The 21,451-nt window shown below is 51.5% G+C and overlaps 1 protein-coding gene across 1 annotated transcript in view; it reads left to right on the forward strand.

Annotated features, from left to right (window-relative positions):
- The window catches only part of LOC119103881 (hemicentin-2), an 86,133-nt gene extending 67,770 nt beyond the window's left edge, over positions 1-18,363 (forward strand). The window contains exons 6-7 of the mRNA XM_037227562.1: positions 3,932-4,103; positions 16,805-18,363. Coding sequence (XP_037083457.1) covers positions 3,932-4,103; positions 16,805-16,914 — 282 coding nt within the window. The 3' untranslated portion in view covers positions 16,915-18,363. The remainder of the gene's footprint in view (positions 1-3,931; positions 4,104-16,804) is intronic.
- Positions 18,364-21,451: the final 3,088 nt, after the last annotated feature.

Below are 21,451 nucleotides of genomic sequence, written 5' to 3' on the forward strand. Positions count from 1 at the left end.
AATTAATTATTTAGTCCTATGTACCCTGCACAAGTCCTTAGTTGTCAACCCCTCAGGCCAATAACAAATGCTTGACTATTTCCCTGAGTTTGTTCACATGAAGGGTCTCTGCCCGCTTTCCGCTTGGTCACGTTGTTCTGCTGCATTGTGCATCGCAGGCAGAACTCTTCACGACTAAGTTTCTACTAACCCTCACCTACAGGGGATTTTCCACCCTCGCGCTACGAGGGGAGATGGGGCTCAGAGGCCCCGCTAGAATCTCGAAAGCTAAGTGAGCTAGAATCCCAGGAAACATGGTACTGGAAAGTTTTCGTCAAACATGATCAAAGATGTATGTCTGAACAATGTTGGTTGCGACCTTTAGCATCTCAAAGAAGGTAACGTTCGTCGAATCATTGCTTTATAGAATCTCCTGTTACCTCTAAAGCTAAGCGTACTGCGACAACGTGAAAGACAGCTGAATAACTCTTGTAAAATTCTTCATCTAATTAAAAATTAAACAGGCACAAACGAATGACCAGAAAAATTAGGTAGGCACTAACATACATTGCTTGTGGCGGCCCAGGTCAGATCGAAGGGGTGGAGGTCGTCCAAGCATTGCCCACCCATTAACAACTAAGCAAACCACATCAATGAGAACACTGTCAGAAGAGCTTTTCAAATCTGTAAGATATGCTTCATTACACCTTAAATCCTAAGACCCTCAAAGGATCAAATGTTGTTTGAAAGGTTAAAGTTTCATCTAGTTTCACCTTGGATAGCACGTCTTTTACAGACCCAGCAAAACGACAGCGATGCATTTCATAGTGATGTAGGTACAATTTTTAGTCGACCAATTCTCTTTGGAGGACATTTCCAGCGCGGAAAAAGCGTCCCAACTTTTGAGCAAATTGTCGGCAGCACGGCTTCGCAAAATATGTCATAACCATGAACCGTGAAAGCCAGAAAGCGTAACTTCGATAACATGTAAAACAATTACTCATCGACGTCCACAAATTTGATCAGAAGATATTCCAGTAAAACCATGGGGAGGGAGGGGGGGGGGGGCGCCTCCGCGACCCCCCTGCTCGTAAGCGAGGGTCATCCGCTTCTGTTGTAACTGAAGACACGTCTGACACGACACAGCATAATACGTCTGATATGACACGGAAGACGCTTCTGAAGTTCTTCTGAAGTATCACAGGAACAGAAAAGTTTGCACTACTTCAGCTATTTCGTCACTATAGGCAGTCTATGATAATTGAAATGTGAGACGCCCGCTGTCTTTCAAGGTACCTTTTTGACAAAGGATGAGACATGGTATGAGTTTTGCGGACGGAGAACTTCTCTAGACTAGCGGCCTCATGTAGCATGTTAGTATACACGCAAAGTTTCGACCATTTAACTCTGCGGCCGTCGTCAAGTGTTTCTGAAATCCTGAGAAGGGCTTGATGACAGCTGGCTTTCAGGCATATACGCGTCCCAGCCCGAATTCTCCCTTGGAGTTGCTGGGATTCGAACCAGCGTCTTCTGATTGCGAGTGCAGGACTTTACCACCTGAGTTAGCCGGAAAGCACAGTCTTTCCGTTATGGAACTTGGTGTCATTTATCTCCTGGATACTGGGCGATTTTCCTGTATAATTAAAAGCCATATCGGGTATAGCCTATGATTAATGTACTGATGGATTTGTTATCCAATGGTACCTGTGCTGCCTCCTTGATCTTTCGAGCCTTCCAGTGTTGCTCTCCATCGATGATGGTCACCTCACTTCCTGTCAGTGGATGATCGGTGCCTGACCACGCGTGATCTGCCATGCCGGACTTCAGAGTCTCATCCCGGATGGTTGCCTTTCTCTGCTCGTCCATTCATACTGATAGAAGGCGACTTGTCTATCCGTTTTAGGACCTCACACAGCTAAGCGTGGTATACCGTATATGCAGTTCGTCGTGTCTTCTTAAGATGATGTTGGTCTGACATTGGTGAGTGTTTTCCGGAGCTGCTTCTGAAGACTGGCCTTATATTGTATCATTCACGGATTCTTCTAACCTTCTCTGGCAAGCTCTTGCCATATGCTAATGATACCGTTGTTGTTGGGCTTTACTCTGGCTGCCCTGCTTATCAAGCATACTCTTTGGGCTTCCGGTCCATAAAGCCTTTCAGATACCCGCCCCCGCAGAGCGTATCGGATAGGGAGTTGATTTCCCTCTTCCTGGTCGCATTATCATCGCTGATGGCATTTGCGCGATGATGAAGGCAACCAACAATGCCTTACTTTACTGTATCCGGGTGCTGTGACTGGAAGTTTTGGCGGCGATCGGCTGCTGCTGGTTTCTGGCACACCCATGCTCTAAGTCTGTTGTTGGTTCTCTCGACTTTACGTCTAGGAACGGCGGCCTGTTATTGTCTTCGCGTTCCATAGCGAACCGGATCGATGGTCGCAAGCTGTTGATGTGGTCCCGGAATACAGCCACGTCTTCGTGGTGTCGCCAGAGGACGAAATTGTCGTCGACGTATCGCAACCATACTGAGAGTTCCATTTGTGCTCTTTCTATCGCGGTGTCTTCGAAATGCTCGATGCTGGCAATCAGCAGTGAAGAGATGATCCTCTGACCATTCTCTCGGCTTGCTGATAGCATCGTTTGTTTAGCCGGAACTCGGTGGTTTTGATACGGAAGGCAAAAAGCTCATTGATGTTGTTCCAGGATGGATGGGTTGATGGCTTTTACCTTCAAGCGGCGTTCCTAAGGACACTGAAAGATATAGATATGTATCGTAAAAAATGATTGGCTCAAACCATGTTAGGTCCCGAGCTATAACGCCTTCTCTGGAGGCTTGCAGAGGCGTTTTTAATACGAACGTCGTTTTTGCCATGCAATGGCCGCGAATGCCACCTTTGAGGATGAAATTTGGATAAAATAAGACGTTGAGTATACTTGTCGATAATTTTACGATACGTTTTTTTTCAACTGATGCCAATCTTGATAGGTCAATGACCCATTCAAGCAAAGCTCATGATCCATGATTCCTCTCTTGACTTCAGGCCTGTCTCAGGTGCATTCTTTATAACAAGCCTGATTTAGAGCAATACATGTTTATTTCGCTAGGAAAAAAGTTCAATATCCGAAGCGATACTTCATGGAGAAACACCGGTTTTACCCAAACAGGCAAGCTGAACTTTGTTGGGTTCCACCATGGGGCATACAAAAGCATCATTTCTGCCAATATTACATCAGGCTAACCGCTTTTTGGGGTTATTGTTCTAACTCAGTTCGCGGCCGGATGACGAGTACCCGCTTTTTGGAGTCACGGTTCTAACTCAGTTCGCGGCCGAATGGCAAGAATCCGCTTTTTTGGGTCATGGTTCTAACTCAGTTCGCGGCCGAATGGCAAGAATCCGCTTTTTTGGGTCATGGTTCTAACTCAGTTCGCGGCCAGATGGCGAGGGAGCGCCAATGCCTTCACCATTTGTCCAGCTGATGGACTGAGCGTACTGCAAGCTGTGGAACTAAGTGCAAGGGATATTTATTTTGTTTTTGCACCTACGTCTGCGGCCTTCATCAGCCAACACCTACTCGGTCACCGATGGAAATCGCGGTCACCGATGGGAGGCGCGGTCACCGATGGGAGGCGCGGTCGCCGATGGGACGACCGAGGGTCCGTGGTGCAAAGAGCATTGAACGCCTATGCAGAACGTGTTTGTTCACGTATGCAACATTTTTACACAATCTCGTGTTTTCTTGTAAACTCTAAATGTGTTTCCCTGTTTATCTGCTCATGCAAATAGCTCACGCATTGTTTGCTCACTGCTAGCTGCTCGCCTTCTAGAAAGACATTGGAGGTGAGATGCATACACGTTCAACGTACTTTCCATCGTAACACTGACAAAAAATCATCACCCTCACCCATTCCGTTGACCTGAAGACCCCTAAATCGTCGGTTCCTGATCGCCAGCTGGTGCAGTTTGACCGCGCTCGAGCGGGCGTCAAGGTCAGGACGTTCTACGAGCGAGACCGCACCGTCAGCTACTTCAGCATAGAGAGGGCGTTACCCTCCGACTCTGGGGAGTACTTCTGTGACCCGGACGGTCTGGCCCAGGTCAAGGTGATTCTTCACGTGCTCAACGGTAAGGATGCAGCTGCCTTGTTGTCTTACGTATTTTCGTAATATGGATGCAGTTGTTGATGTTACCCATGTATAATGCAGACCGTCGCGACACATGAAGCAACTTACATGTGCAAACGCCGCTAGAAACATGAGGTGAAAGACCCCATATAAAGCCAATTGGCTCGTATTGACTCGTGCTGGAACTTGAATTCCTTTTGAGGCGTTCGTGACGCCAGCGCCTCTTCCCGGGAGCGCAGCCGGTGGCTGGATCCCTCGGACTGGTGTTGGCAGCGAGCCCCGCTGGCAGCCGCACAGCCAGCCAACAGCGGGCAGGTCCTATCCGTTCGCCCTCTCGCGACTCCTCGAGCTCATCACCGCTGAGCCTGAGCTCAAGCCGGCCCGGCGAGCCGCGTGAGCCGCCGTGTCCGCGCCAGCCGCGGCCACCTTTTGACCGAGCAGCCCCGCTGATGTAAACGTCGGCCGCCTGTCACGCTCCGTCGCCGCTCCTGAGACAACGGAACGTAATTTTGACAAACGGCTTCGCCGCCGGTAATCGGTTCGCCGGACGATCGTCGCCATCGATTAGAGAAGACAACGCGCTGCTCCGGTGCACGCTCAGCGAAACGCAGACCGGCGCCGGCCGACGCGGCGCGCGTGGGCCGCGGCCCGGGGCGAATTCCGCTCTGCTCAATGTGGAACACTCGACCGGGTCTGACCGCTGGGTCATATATGCCAAATGGGGAATGACTTAGTTTCGAGGTACTGAGCTCCGGGTTCGGGCTCTGGACGTCTGAGCCCACTTGGCTTCCTTCTCGAAGTCAATCTCGTCATCAATATCGTCATTTCGTCGTCAAATCTCGTCAATGAAGACTGTCCCCTTGGTGACGATTTGACGAGCCAAGTCATAAGTGGCGTTTGTGTTCGAAAGTCTCCGGCGAGACATTTCCAAACTTAAGTCATTGATAGTCAAGTGGTGATTCACGCTAGTTGCAGGCTTTGTTACAGTTTGATAGCAGCTCGCGATGCATTCGGTGATAACTCCAGCAATGTAAAGACACCAGCAAGGTCCCATACTGAGCGAACACTAAGAGAGTTAGCTGCTTTTTACACAGACGCTTCACGCCCAGATTCAGTGGGCATACTTCCCACGGCTACCGGTAGCCCTAAAGGCTATCCCTAGGGCTAACAATCATGCCTTCCTTAAGCAAAACGTGGTATCACTTGCTGGGCTTCTAAACTATATTTTCCTTGAGATCTAGGTCAGGACGTTTTGGACCAACTTTCAATGGTCCCCAATGCTTTCCAGGCGCAGAGCCATTTTGGCATTTCTGTGGTCTGGACCTCGGTAAGCTGCGGGAGGACTGCATCGCTTCGGTGTCATCTTTGGATTTAAGATTGCTATAAGGCAGACTGGGCTCGGTCAATCAAATCCGTATGGCTAGGCGTATGGTCTCTGGGCACTGCTTTTACGCGTAATAGCAATACTGCGTCATCTTCATCGTAAAATACTATCCAGCTTGCAGCATCCTCCAGTACACAAGCCAACCCTGCTCTTGGTCTATCTCACGCATCGCTGCCCAGTGCATCAGAGAGACGTCAGCTAGGGGAAGCAAAGCACTCAATAAGTCAAACCTCTAAGGTCATCCATGACTTCAAAGCTATAGATTCATTCTCCGCAGCCGCGGCCGAAGCCGTCTTAGCCAGTGAGGCGCAGCATATAGCGCAATAACATCTCACTGAATTGGCAGCCCTACGCTGGCCGTCGAATAAACAGTGGGTTGGCCGAAGTGCGTCGATGGATGGTTGCGCCGCTCCCCCTACCCCTCCCCTCCCCCTTCAGACAAAGACAGCCCGCGCGATCGCCTCGTGATGGCCGCTCCAGCCGCGCCGTTTTTGTCGTCAGCGCCGATTGATCGCACCCCAGCGTGACGAACTCGCCGCGTGGCGGCGGGCCGGCGGGGAAAGTGGCGCAGCGTGGCGCTAATGACGCGGCAGCGCGGCCGTCAAATAGGCCGGCCGGCTGAGCATGGCTGGCGCGTCGTCCCAGCTGGACGGCAGGGTGGGTCCGGTATTCCAGCGTATGTGTCCGCATGTGAACGTCAGACGACCACCAGCGGACCTAGACTCGCGCTCGTCGTGACGCCCGCGGTGCTTTTCCTGAACTGATGGCCCAGTGCGCCATACATTTTGAGCAGACAGTCCCTTCAATAAGGGTGGCATTTCCTTAGACGACTTATTTGCATGTGAGCTATGTGAGCTATCCAGAGGTCATAGCACACTTCTTTGACAAAATGTCTCACGCACCGCCCTCAAATCGCGTGTGAACCAAGCCTTCCCGTGTCTCTTTTTTACCTGTTTTAGAGGTCGATCCACATGTGAATTGCTGCGGGTGAAAACAGTGCGCGGGTGGTATGGGGCTGTGTTTGTTATTTTGTCATCGAACTACTGTTGTTTGATGTCAAGCTGATGTTGAACGCTGTTTACCCTTGACTGCATCGAACACACAGGCCTTTGTTCCTTTAGAAGTTTGAGCTGGAGTGAGAACCACAAATTTCCACCAATTCCCTTTGCATATTTACCGAAAGAGTACACGGGCTGCACATAATGAATTTATGGGCATCACGCAATAAGGTGTTCGGACGTTCTCACTCAAATAACGGTGCTCATACTTTGGCCGGCTACAGGGGATCACGAATACAGTTCCCAAGGCGAAAATCTCTCAGCACCATGTTCTCAACTGCCCATGACACGTGGGTACGTGTCTTGTCAATAAAGTTTCCCATGCATCGCTCCTTTCACTCGAGACAAACGCGAGGGGACACTGCGACACGGGTGGCGCGGTCCTGCGAGGGTCCTCCGTCCGGCGGGACGCTGGCTCAGACGAGCGCGGGTGACGGTCGCGTCACGCCCGCGACGCCGACCTTTGGACGGGATGCCCGTCACGTACGTGATGTGGGTCCGATATCGGTGGCTGCAGACCCCACAGCTTCGAGCGGCGACGTGCGCAGCCAGACGGGTGCGACAGGGCACTGGCGGGTCTGACCTGTCCTGTGAGAGGGAAGGCACCGGATGTGCTGCGGCGACGGCCGCTACGGTTTGCTGACGGTGGTCAGCTTGGCGTGACGGTTCCCTGACGGTGGTCAGCTTGGCGTGACGATTCCCTGACGGTGGTCAGCTTGGCGTGACGATTCCCTGACGGTGGTCAGCTTGGCGTGACGATTCCCTGACGGTGGTCAGCTTGGCGTGACGATTCCCTGACGGTGGTCAGCTTGGCGTGACGGTTCCCTGACGGTGGTCAGCTGGGCGCGACGATTCCCTGACGGTGGTCAGCTGGGCGCGACGATTCCCTGACGGTGGTCAGCTGGGCGCGACGATTCCCTGACGGTGGTCAGCTGGGCGCGACGATTCCCTGACGGTGGTCAGCTTGGCGTGAGATAAACAATTCCACGAAGCCATGCGGAAATTAAACTTTTCGGAAAGCCAACTGTTTCAGCTTTGCGTAACAGTGTAAACGACATCATGCTTCCTAGAAAGATGATAGTTAAACATCCGTATTCTTTATTTTGAGCACATTTGCATGTGTTTTGTTTAAGCGCACACTTTTGTGGCATCGCTCCATTGATATGGCAGTGTCGACCCTGCTCGCACGATCGGTGGATTCGTCTTTTGCCGTCCGCCGCCCGCACCGGCCGTAGATCGCCGTGCAGTGCCCATACAAAACCGTCGCTTCTCACAAACCAGGAATGTCAAAGTCACGTTTTTGATGTCACAACGCGCGCAATAAATGCCCAAAGACTGTTTAAAACGTGGCCGCGGTTACTCAGTATGCCAGAAAGGCATTCTTAGACAACTTTAGAGGGCTTGATGCAAACCTCCCCCCCTACCAGGGTGAGGGTTTCAATGCGCCGAATGGAGCGGGCAAGAGTTCAGGCCTGTCATCTGTCTTCTTTTAATTTTCTTGGGAAGAAAGATAGCATTGACCATGTACTCAACGATCGAACGGGCTCTGACCGGCCTCGGCTGGCGTCGCCGGAAGGACGATAAGACGGCACGCCTTAGGGACTCAGGAACCAGGGACGCTTTGGGGCTCTCCAGGGACGCCGGCCAGGGATCGGTCAGACACTGGCCGGCCAGGGGCCCACATCCTCCGAGAGTCGGGATCAATAACCCCGTCCAGTGTCGTCAGCGATGCCCGCTAACAGTGCCTGCCGCTCGCCGGGTGCGACTGAACAAGTAAATAATTGCAGTGCCCTGTCCGGGTCATAAATCCCGATGAAACATCGCTTCGTAATATTGGTCGTTTGTTGCATTGCTTCCGTCAGCATGTACGAACATCTGTTGCATCCTTTCTCTGCACGATTAACCATTCGCGGCTCGCGTCAATATACCGTGTTGTTAGATGTGAACCACACTGACTTCGTCAAAACCAAACTTGCTTTATATGTGCCTCGACAGAGCCAAACTTACTTGAGCTGGAGGCATGCAATATGCCGGGTTAGAACTTCAAGGGTATCCCACTTTCAAACATACTACATACACGTAACAGCGGTCTGCCACTGCATCTATTGTGACCCAGACACATGTCCGGATTTCACGAATTCTATTGGCAGCCTATCGCAGCCAAAATTTCCTGGCCAAAGTTGGGGAAAGCTCGGTCAAGTCCCGAGCACTGTTCGCCGCGCTGATGCATTTTACAGCCGCATGGAGGTGGCTCTCTGCCATGGGACCCCTCCCACGCGGCCACAGTGGGCCACGGCTGAGCCTGCAGAGCGAGCTGTGCCTGCAGGGACGGAGATGGCCGCTTGGTGCAGGGCACCCGGGGGTGTCGGCGGGACAGTGAATAGCGGGGGAGGGAAGGGGGAGGGGGGGGGGGGGGGCAGGGGTATTAAAGCGCGTCAGTGACCAGCGGCATATTGCAATTGAGCTCTGCTGGCTGGCTGCGTTACTATACCGAATAAGTTACACACAAAAAATTGTTTGTCACATACTTCAAAAGAACGTCTTTCACCAACACGTCTGAAAGGAAGCATCCTTATGCAAAAGCCTAACCGTAATGCCGGGGAGTTAGGTGCAACATTCTGTTTTGTCGCAATGGAACCTGGAAAGCATAAAGTGCGTTACATTTACCAGAGGGCGTCAGATGCGCCGAAGGAGGGTTTCTATGCCCTTGACCGTCACAAAGATATTAGTCCGAACCACATCGTTGCAGTTCCAGCACGCACCCTCAATTCACCATGTAATCCATTGCAAACAGCATTTAGCTCGGTCTTCACAGCCCCCAAACATCTCGCACTTGCCCACAGCCGCACCCGCACCTAATCCCGAGCCCTGCACCTTATCTCCCACGCAGCGATCCGTTCCGCACTTCCGCACCCCGCCTGTGGCGGCGTCCGGCCATCTAGCGCCCTGGCATGCGGTGAGAGCCGTGTGAGTTACGCGTCGATGAAGCGACGTCAGGTCGATTGGCGCCGCCGCTGGAGCATCGCCCCCTCAGACGAGACCCGACGGCCGACCGCAGCGACCTGGGATGTCGCACACGCTCAAAGGCGTGCAGGCGTACTCTGCAAGCCCGGACTGAGCTCCAGGCCCGCACAGTACTGCGGCAGCGCGGGCCTCCCGGCGGCGGGAGTCTGAAGTGGATGGCGGTAAGGCGAGTGTGAGAAGGTTCAGCTGGAAGCCTGGCACTGATGGCGGTCCTTATCTGGGCGTGGTAGCGTGCTCGCGGCTCAACGTCTTGCGGTAAGGACAGGCCGAGGTCGACTCGCCTGCGGACGCGACGTGAACCTTGCCTGCATCGTCACCAGGACATCGGGAGTGCTTCGCTGGCTACTGACGTGACCTTGGCCTACATCGTCACCAGGACATCGGGAGTGCTTCGCTGGCTACTGACGTGACCTGGGCCTACATCGTCACCAGGACATCGGGAGTGCTTCGCTGGCTACTGACGTGATCTGGGCCTACATCGTCACCAGGACATCGGGAGTGCTTCGCTGGCTACTGACGTGACCTTGGCCTACATCGTCACCAGGACATCGGGAGTGCTTCGCTGGCTACTGACGTGACCTTGGCCTACATCGTCACCAGGACATCGGGAGTGCTTCGCTGGCTACTGACGTGACCTGGGCCTACATCGTCACCAGGACACCGGGAGTGCTTCGCTGGCTACTGACGTGACCTGGGCCTACATCGTCATCAGGACACCGGGAGTGCTTCGCTGGCTACTGACGTGATCTGGGCCTACATCGTCACCAGGACACTGGGAATGCTCCGCAAACTACTGACTTGCGCTGAGCCTACATCTTCACCAGGACATCAAAAATGTTCTGCTAACTGCTGGACGTACGTCTTCTGACTACTGACGTGACCTGGGCCTACATCGTCATCTGGACATCGAGAACGCTCCGTTGACTACTGTCTGCGATTCCGCACAAACGGGTGGACGAGTGGTTCTGGTGGAGATAACCGGAAATCGGAATCCCTGCTGGAATTGGTTGCCGACGCTTCCAGGGTTTCAACGCTTTGAGATGGTGTTGTTGTGGAAAAGGAAAAGGCTCACGAAAACTAGCTTTGGCTTCAAGCTGGTGACTTTGTTTGCCGAGAGTCAAATATCGCTGTTTTTATAGAGTAGAAGACTTCGCGAATGTAGCGGGGCTCTCTGCTTCAACGAGAGTTGTGTTGCATCGAGTGAGTGTTCCCTCAAACTTATCAATTGATCAAAGAAGTAAGCTTATCCTTACTTCCAAACTATTCGTCTCTGCTATTTAGGAAACTATTCACACCCGACATCACTAATAGCTGATTCCATGAAGTTAAGGCTGACTCCTAGTAACCAGGCACAAAGGAAAACGTTGCCGTAGCATATGTGCCGCAAAAAATTGATTTTGACTTGCTTCCTGATTTTCCTTGCTCATGTATATGACCCCAATCCGAGTTGACTTACGTTGTTCATCGAACAGTCTTGTAACATAGGTGGCGTGGGCTATTAACACGTCCGTTTCTTTGGCTATTGATTTACACGCATTTTATGGATGCGGGTTTGTTAAACCGGTCATAGAGCTGAAATGAGTGGAAGAAAATATGTTCTTTGTCGGGAGATTTTTCGAAACGAAACTCTTTTTTGGTTTTTCATTTTGCCTTAACTTATCAGGTAGTTGCGTATTTCAAAACATCATTTAGCAAATTCTGCAAATGCTGCATATTTTTCGATGGTTGGTCACCCATCATATCCAAATATATCATAGTTACAGGGCAAGGAATTCTTGTTCCCGTTTTCTGGGATGCCTTACCACTCCTCCGTCTTTCATAGTTCTTAATATGCAATGTTCGTATATCACCTCTCGCACAGCGATGCTGTGCTCTGAGTATGCTCGTTAGTCATAAATTTAACACCGAGTTTGTTTGTTGCAAGTATAATCCTTCTTAAGGCACACATGGCATCGGAAGCGTTTCTTTAAGTTTTCCAACCTAATTTTACTTGTCGGACATGTGGTCTTGGTCAGAGTCATTCCACAGATGGCCGACTGGCATCCAGAGACTGGCAGACATTACACGGCAACTTAAAGCTAGTGCTCGATATTTGTATGGGCTATTGAGATTAAAAACTAATTTTGGAGTTCATTGGTTGCAGCTCACAGTCCCCATTTTGTGGATTAAAACCCTCTAGTTTCTGAGCTACACGCTCTCAAAGATGTGCAGACTATTTCGTGCAGACTATTTCAAGCCCGTGCAGGCGTGCATGATGCCAAAGCTTTGCACTATTTAAATCCTACCACCCCACAGGCCAGGTGGCGCTCAAGGCTGGTAAGAATATGTCGTCCAGCCGTTTAGATCCGGGGTTCATTAACTTTGATGGGAAAGATAACTTCCGCCCGACGGATCTGGCTTTTGAGAAAGAAATAGCCCATGTATAACCGATGGCGCCATCGTGTCATTACCCGCCACAGGAAAAAAAATCGGACGAGAACGTCTGTCACGGCAGAAATCTCGCCAAAACCGAAGCATTTCCTGCAGGGTGACTTAAGTCAGCGGTTGTTGCGGTGCAGGGGGCGCGGCGGCGGACAGGAGCGGCTCGTGCGAACGCTCCCTAACGCTCCGAGATGCGGATGAGCGGCAACTTCCAGACGAGCCCGCGGGCGCCGGCCAGGACCATCGGCGTGCATGCGTGGCCTTCGATGAGCCGGGCGGGGCTAGGAGCGGGAGAACGATGTATGACGGATAAAGGGAGCGGCGGAGCACGGCCCAGCCGGATGGAGTGGACGAACAATGAGAACAACTGCGGGAAGGAGGAGTTGGAAGGGCTGCATGAATGGGTGGTTTGAGGCGGCTTGGTCACTTAGCCACCCGCCCGGACCGGGGCGCAGTGACTGGGGAGCGCCTAAGGGACTCGGAGCTGTACTCTAGCGGAGAGTCCTTCGTTTTCGTTCGTCGAAGGGATAATGTTAGGTCTTGTAACCAGTGACTGTGGGTTGGAGTCTCATTAAGGGTTGACTTCTGGGCCCGGACATGTAGAACGAATAGTTCTAAAAAAAAACATGAAAAGGGAGCGACAAGCCCGGATGTAGCACAGAAAAGATGTAGAGTTGTTCAAAAGAAACAGATTCCGCAAAGGTGTAGTGAGGGCAACAATTGATACATACGAGGGGTGACAAGGAGAACCCAGGAAAGCACGGCGTAAGAAAACACTGCGCAGTCGGAGGCGACGAAGCGGAGCGTGCGAGGTCCTAAGACGGCATATTTCTCACAGCTCGGCAAAACGCACTGCGGTAGAGCTCCGCGGAGCTGAAAGGAGCTCTCTGCGTATTTATTCGCGCCGGACTAGCCGGTTGAAATGTTAGCCGAGCTCAGACGCGCGAGACAGCATCTGACGGAGGCGACGCCGGTGCCACCACCAAGGGGAGAGTGCTCTGTCGGAGAGGGGCATTATGCAGTGGCGCATCCGGCTCGGGCGTTGAAGCCGTTCCGTGCAAAATTCGTCGTAGCCTCGGGCAGCCGCTGCCACCGATACGGCGGGTTTCTGAATTGGAATAGTCTCCTTAGGCAGGCTTGGCGGGGGGGGGGGGGGGGGGGGGGGCTGCGAACGTTCGGACTGGACCCCCTGTGCACGGCATGCTTCAGATCATGTAATTGAAGGCGGGTTGCACGCGACGCTATTGGCGCTTCCGATTCGGTGCTTGTCTGAATTTGACCAGCAACGTTTCAGGGAGCTCAAGGGATTTGGGGCAGTAACGTGCTGACAGGGACACTGAAACTCAACGGTATTTCCCTGGCAGTTCCCCTAGCCCGAAGTCTGGGGGGAGGAGTAGCGCAGGCACGAATCTAAGTGAACCAACTGACAGAGTAGTCGTTATTTTGAAGACATTGGCGAGGGAAACGCTTTCCCTCTTCAAGTGTTCGATTTTCGGCGAGCTGGTACTGCCTGCGCACCCTGGCTTGGCCTGTAATTAGGTTCTAATTTGGCCTCTACTAGACTGCAGCATTTCCGAGTGGTACTGACACGACACACGGCCCTAGTGGTGATGTCTAGATTAGACCTGATGCAAATCAGTCTCTGCCAATATGGGTAGTACAAAAGCAGAAATAGTTAAATGAAGACGTTTTTCAACATGTTCATTTGGGAGCAAAACGCATATTCGAAGTGCGCGATATGTCGTCGGTAAATATGTCTTATTGGTCCAACTGAAGCCTGGTTTATTCCATTCCATATGGGAGTCATCCGCCAACACGGTGACCTGGCTCGTACCTGAACTTTATGCTAGTCAGACCTGCTGGGTGGGACGCATGAGCTGCTCGCTACTCCACGGCGTGCTCACGTCAGCCCCGCAACGGCCGATAGACTAACTAGCCACACATGCTGAGCTTGAACCCGCCAGGTTTGGAGACCTGTGTTCTTGGGAGCGGGACGGAGAACCATGAACACAACTTCAACTGAAATAACAGGGAACTATATAACGGATACCGTTCTGTTTTTAAGTTTTGTTCTGAAAATTGCACCACATGCTGGCTTCCGTAACAGAATGGAATTACCACTGCTAAGAATACATCGTCGAAGTATAACATCGTTAGGCCCACTGAAACTAAGCGTTTTCAAAATCGCCAGATTGACAGCACGGCCGACGAGCCGAGTGGGCGCGGCGGTCAATGCTGCGTGCCGCGCCCGCCCTGAACGTGGGCACGCTTTTTGCAGCACGCCGTGTCCGCTCGCTGACATCATTTCCAGACATCTTTGATCAGCAGCGCTGTCAGAGCGGACGATTGGTCCCCCGCAAACTAACAATGGAACAACAGCTTACCACACACGTCTCCGCTCGCACGGCGAGGTTCGTGCATGTCTCAAAGCTCGCAGATTGCTAAGGGTAATATAGAACAAGTGCATATATATATATACATTTATGCCAAGTACCATTTTTTCATCGTTTGAAACGTTTTGGAATATTGCCCACCTCTATAGGTGATCCGGCCGCTGCTGAATACACTATGTAAAAGTGATTATTGCCCCGCCCGTCAGCGGATCGTTCTGCTCTGCAGACCTCTCGCCGCCCCACATCGCTCCCCATTGGCCGGTGACCCAGCAGCCGATGATCTCCACTTGGCACCGGAGCTTACATCATGGCCGTGCCCAGCTGATTGGATTCCCACTCCACTCTCGCCAGCCATCGGCACTGTCGCTAATGGCTCACATCGCGTTCGAGCTAACGCCGCGCCGCCGGCCATTTCACAAAGCGATATCTTTCCCGACGCTTCCCTCGGCGGCGAATTTCCGCGGCGGATTGTCCGCCCGGCGGCCGTCGAAAAGTCGGCCAGAGCCGGCGCCAGATGATGACTGGCACTTGTTGCTGGGATCGCTCACCGGCAAAACAACTGTGATTGGAAAGTCGTGCTAAACTCATCGGCGGGCTCAAAGCCCAACTACGGCCGCCTGGGGATCGCGTAGACGGCCCGCTGCCCGTGGCGTGCGTGAGGTCGCTGGGGCAGTTTATTGGATGACTTTCAAGGGATTAACCCGTGTACAACAGCGTATTTTTGGGACCAGGTTAAGCTGATGAGTTTAGCACAAGTGGCGTCAACTAATACAGAAACGTGTTTCTAAATGTAAAGTGTTGAATAAAAATGTCCTTCCTTGCCAATCATGTGCGGTCTGATAGCTCTGTGGGTAAGAGCATCGGTGTTTTCTATTCGGACTCGCTCACCCTCGTTGGATTGGGTTAAAGTCTCTGTTCACGTTCGCTATTTACCCCGGACCGCGATGGTCTGCGGCCGGTGGCAGCAGCTACGTAAACGTCCAGGTGACGCCAGAGGACTGGACGGACCGTGACAATCCTGGCGGTGCATTGTGCCTTCACCGCGAAATTGTGCCATGCACTTGAAATTTTACGTTCGGATGGCGGGGTAAAGCTTGCGCAACAACTGGTGCTTAGCGGGAACTCTGAACCCCATAAACCCACTCCTTCGAAACGTTTGGGCTAGCCTTGAAAGAAAAATTAGTTACATTAACACTGTTCTGATGCAAATACTCGTGTTTCATCATGCAATACCTACGATGTGCTCTATGTAGTTGCTGCATTTTACTGCAGTGACGTGTGATGAAAAAGCATGTCAACACGTGACTAACATCACTGACCGGAGGTGGTACGGCCAGGCACGCCCGGTTGTCCGCCGTAGCTCAGGTGGTTAGGATGACCATCGGATCCACATACCCGGAGCGAGGTGGGGTCGAGTTGTTTTAGGTGTTCGCCTCTGGGTTGGGTGGCACGCGGCTGATGGCAGAGCGGTGCTAAAGGTCAGGTGACGTCAGACTGTCGGACGGGCCGTGGCGATAATTACGATGCGTCAAACTTTCGCCGCGAAATTCTGCCGTTGGCCGGGAATTTTACTATCGGTAGATGTGGGTCAGAGGTCTCGCAACGAATACTGCTTAGTGTCGGCTCCATTACCAGAAATCCATCCCGTTAAAACGTTCGAATGAAATCTTAAACTGATCTTTTGAAACATTAGGAAACGCTACAAGACATAAAGGATCATAGGGTTGTATGGAACTCTGAACAGGTATTTATAGCAGCACATCGTTTTTTAACTCAAGCCAGCTTGTGCTGGCTTAACACCAGCTGGCTGGTGCTACGCGCTTAACATGAGAGAATGAACAGAGGGAGGGTGGCATGTGACAGCGGCCCCATGCCCCAAGCTTTGAGAATGTTCAACATAAGCTGATGCCAATGCATAGAAAGATCTATTTGTAAATTAGCGTTTCCTTCTCGCCCTTCCCTACGCGCACACTTCCTGAGATGTTCGTATGCCTGTACTGATAAAGGATAGTAGGTGAGGTTTGCATACACACGGCGGGTTGTCCAGGATATTCCAAATGCATGCCAAATGAAGTGTTCCATAATGTTTCGAGTAGTGAAACGGCTAAAACTCTGAACAGCGTGAGACAAGTCGCTTATAATAGTACCGAAATCCGTACAGACTCCGGAACACGACTCCTGCATTTGTATATTTGTTTCACGCAACGTGTGTAAAACATCACGAACTGGAAGGCTTAAAACCATTATTTGATATGAGAACAATGAAAAATTTGGGTGAGATGTATTATCTCTGAGTCCCGTTATTGCACATGGACGTCGGGCTTCCTCGTGGTATGCAGCCCACCGATATTCGTGTTGGTATGTGACCATTATGCTCTACCGCCTGCTCCCATTTGGTAACAAGTACACCGCTGTCATGCAGGCGAGCACCCGGCCGCTATGCAGACGGGCGGCGTGGGCCAGGCCGCGGCTCCGGCCTTGCTGCTGCTCTCCATCGCCACCAACCTCTACACAGCTTGCTGCACCGCGTAGAGACGACCCGCCGGCGATGTAGCGGCGCCCAGCGCAGACTGCAACGACGGCTTAACGCCCAGCGCAGGCCGCAGCGACGGTCCAGCGCCCTCCATACCGTCCGAGCCGGCCTCGGCGCCCAGGCCGCCGTCTGTGGGCGTCCCGCCGTTTGCGAGAGGTCCGGCGGCCGGACCACCTTCTGCGCCAGGTTCTGCTCTGTCATGCCGCGCTGGAGGGACGGCAGCTCAGGCTGTGCGCGGGCTGATGCGAGCCTAGAGCCGGGACGGCGGCGGCCGACGCTGCTGCACCAGCGCTGGCTGTGGCCGCCGCCGGGGCAGTGGTGCTCTCTGCTTACGTGGTGAGTTAGTGCAGGAAGCTGGTGCAGGGGCAGCGGGACGAACCGCTACCCTTGGCGCGAGACCTGGGCTCTCCTACTGGAAGCGGGAGTGGACCACTGGCGCGGCGGCTATAGGCGTTGGCTTGAAGAGCTGCTCGTTTGGAGGAGGCCACGGTGCGGTGCGCCTGCTCGGCGCGAGGGGACTCAGATAGGCCGCCGCGAGACTGTCGGGTGCTCCACCGAGGAGTGGAGGGGAACTGCTCACCTCCTGACGCGGTCGATGGGGTGAGACACTCTTCAAGCGCGCGAGACTGAAGGAAAGTCTTGGAGCACGTGGGGAATTGGGTGGGGATCACTCAAGCTGCGACAATGAGTCGTCAGATCGGCTGTAATAGGTCGAATGGTTTCTTGTTAGTCGTAAGTGATCTCACGGATGAATGCTCCGTTGTGTTTACGTGGTCCAAGATCGAAGTTTCTGTATGTGTGTATCCAGCTTGAGGGTGCAGACGGTGTCTGCATTCCAGAGATGTGCTGGACATAAGTCTGACCAGTGTGCAAGAACATGTTGTGTCTTTCCTTTCACCACGTAACTTTAAGATCCGCAGGACTATCAAGTGGTTTCAGTCATCCAGTTTGCCGAGCATCGATGTTTTTCCTTTTTTGCATTTCATTTGCACTTTGAGAATAATGCTCATTATTGAGAAGCTTTATAATTGTATCTTTGAGCGATGCCTCCTTCACAAACCACTTTTGGTGCAACTGTTTCTCTTCGCTGCATTCAGGATAGGCTGACTGCAAAACACGTCGCATGTCTGTGAATCGCTGTTCGGAGCCTTCATCTGTTAAGCAAACATTCAGTTTATATTTGTCCCGTCATTGCAGGCATCATGCACTATTAACTTGACCCCTTGTAACATTGGTGGTCGCACAACAAACACATATTTTGTGGTAGGCTGGGAGTTGCTGCATCCCTACATGGCGCTTTCTTACGACATTTGTTTTTTGTTGGAAAGATATGCCGGTGGAGTGCTAGTGGAACATAATCGGTGCGCGGTACAAACCAACATATAATATTGGAACTGTGTCAGCTTGATCCAGGGCAGATTGCCACAAATAAATGCACTTCAAATGTGTCGTCTGTTTCTGTTTTTCTATTATCTTTGACATAATCCGCTTATCGGTTACTATGCCTGTTTCGGGGTGTTTCACAGCGCTGGAAACTAGCCGAATGCCTCAAATCAGAAAGACTTGAACAGTACATGTTGCGTGGAGAAAAACTATACAATTATAGTATTCTTACTGCGGGTGAACATCCTCCGCTGATTATTTGAAGTATGTGGTGACACGGCTGTGCCCCTGTCACTAATCTGCGCTGAGAAGAGACACCATTAGAATCCCACCAATTGGACTTTTCTCCTTAAACCTCGGGTCATTCGGGTCATTTCCCGCTCCCCGCAGCATTTCCTGGCATGGGTCTTTTTCTTCCCTGACGTTTTTCACCGTTGCAATCAAGTCTTTGAGGCTGGCATTCTAAAACTCGCTGACTACCAAATATCGATTGCACATATCTGTCAAAATGTTACCGCTATGCGCTACATACAGGCAACCACAGGAAGGACGTCACGGGGCAAGTCAAGGAGAATCGCAGGTCGTGCACTGGAAACGTGGCGACGGCGTGTTCTGGACTATGCCTGGCCAGTCCCGTTGAAGCCTAGCATAACATCGTTCATTACATCAAGGCTAATCTTATTTAGATAATATGTCATGCATGCAAACTAGCATGGACGGATACGAGAGTAATATGCAAAGAAGTATGGATGCTTATCTGTCCACATGAGCTATGCTGAGAGGCTTACGAAAGCAGTGCAGTGTTTGTAATAGAGGGTTTCGAAGGCTTCCAATAATGAAATGCCTGCAATTACCGCATACCGTTTAAGTTTACGGCTATATTGCATGTACGCCGGCGTCGAAAGGCAATCGCGTTGGGTGGAGTTACACCAGGCAACTAGTTACGCTGAGCCGCCAAGTCAATAAGCATATTTTGTTTTGGTCTACCGTTGGCAACATGTATGTCCTTAATGGTAAAATTAAAGTACATTCAAGTATAAACAGCTGCAGTATTGGACGATGTGAGTGAGAGATATTTTGACTTCGAGCTCTGTCGTTTTCCTGTTGACTCGGTAGCATTATTTGAATATAATTTCAACATTGTCTTGCATATGTATAGTAAAACATAGCAGAGGACGATTCATAAAAGCAAGAAAGGAGGTGATATATATCCTTCTGTAGTGGCTGGCCTTAGTGCACCGTCGCAAAATATGATTAAAAGATATCCTGATTGGTAATCAAACTAATCATTTGCTTAGTGTTTTGATATCGGCCACTGCCAAAGCGACCACGTGTTTTGAATATTAGGATCGGCCGACATTTGCGTTCTAAAATATTTCCGGCACTGTCGTTTTTGCCTGCGAAACACCAGTCTGTATGGTCCAAGCAATATACTTTATCAGGTACGACTTAGATTGTACAATGCTTGGCATTATCAACCTTCGGAGCCCTCTTGTCACTTAGATAATGTTACGCAATGATTTATGCTTTCGCTTGTTCTCATAAAACCTAGGTCTGTCAATGGCGTTCCAAGTCATTGCTATTCAGCAAAATTGCACACCAGACTGAGTTAAGTATTTCAATCCATCCTCAGCGAAAGAAAACAGAACAGATTGAGAAGCCATGACTTAGGATAAAAGTCCTACCACCCCGTCATCTGCAATTCTAGCAGCCGTCATCCTACAACGCTGCGAGGGTTCACGAGTCGTCTTGTTGTACGCGACTTGTCAATCAGTCGTTTACTTGGCTGAAAAACAAGAAATGTGCTCTGTGAGACGTTTCTCACAACTGAGTATGCGGTCAAAACCAATGCTACTCTTCTTTTTCTTTTCCACCCGAAGTACTTTCCAAAACATGTCTTACGCTCTGGCCGCAAGCTTGGCTCCTGAAACGTCAAAACCAGCGCGGTACACTTTGAAATTTCAGATGTTCCAATGGATCAGAAGATCCATTGGGACATCTGACATTGGACAGTCAACATGGGACATTAGACTGTTAACCTGTGCGCCGGTGAGCCTGTGGATACAGCTGTACCTGGCTTTAGAGCCTGCTCTTTGTTAGGAGACGCGTACACTCGCACACACCCCAGTAGCTAACCTCATGGTGTATTAATGTCCTCTTCTAACATTTCCTATTGCCTTTACGCGAAACGAGGATTTTGTGTATTGCGCAGTTTCCCACACACGAACACGGAGGACATTTATAAATTATCCGCAACACTGCATCGAATAGTCCTTCGGCGAAATATTGCTTTCCACCGAAGGCAGGTAGACTTTGTCATATGCAGTAAAAGACCACCAAAAAACGCTCTTTCCGGCAACGTGGGGTTACCTTTGGACTGCAACAGACACCTAATGTTGTCCGGGGAAGCCACATATCTGGGCTCAGCAATCAGTCGAAATTACTCGTGTAAGCAGGTCGGTTGGGTTATCCTTACCTAGACAGTACTACCAGCGTGATGAACATGTCAAGCTCTGTACCTCTATCACGAGGTTTGTTGCATCGAATGACTTTCATTTCTCCTTCCACCTCGAAGGGAGATGCCTCGAACTTCCCCGTGTCCAGCCCAGAGCGGTAGCGGCGTCCGTCCGACGTCGATACGTGACCTCTCGCGTGCAGACGCGGTGTCTGCCGCACAAGGTGAACGGGCGAGCAGCCGGCAAGCCATCCACCAGTTCCAATCTGCACAGGGTGACATTTTCGGAGAATTCACATGTGGCTGGTTGCACTTGACTGCTGGTTCCGAAATAAGGAAAAACCACAAGGGCGCCTTACATAAGAGGGATACATCCGGTGCGAATAGACGAACACATCCGGATACAGCGGGGAGAGCGCGGCTCGACCATGAGGTCGACCTCAGGATCGCCGCAGGGGGAGCTGGAGGATGTTCTTGGTCTGGAATCGCCAGTCACGGGACACCAGTGCACCACTCGGATGTTTATCACCAGCGGTGTCTGAGGGTGCTGGTCCCGGACCGCGGCAGGCTCCCATGAGATCACCATCGTCGATCTAATCGCCCAGCAACGCCATCGCCCACGTCAGATTACTTCTTCTCTCACTGCCCTAGTCCACCAGCCCTAGTCGCTCATCCTCAGGGAGCTTAGCTAAGGTGAC

Source organism: Pollicipes pollicipes, unplaced genomic scaffold (genome assembly GCF_011947565.3).
Source record: "Pollicipes pollicipes isolate AB1234 unplaced genomic scaffold, Ppol_2.1 Scaffold_5724;HRSCAF=6776_pilon_pilon_pilon, whole genome shotgun sequence".
Lineage (NCBI taxonomy): Eukaryota > Metazoa > Arthropoda > Thecostraca > Pollicipedomorpha > Pollicipedidae > Pollicipes > Pollicipes pollicipes.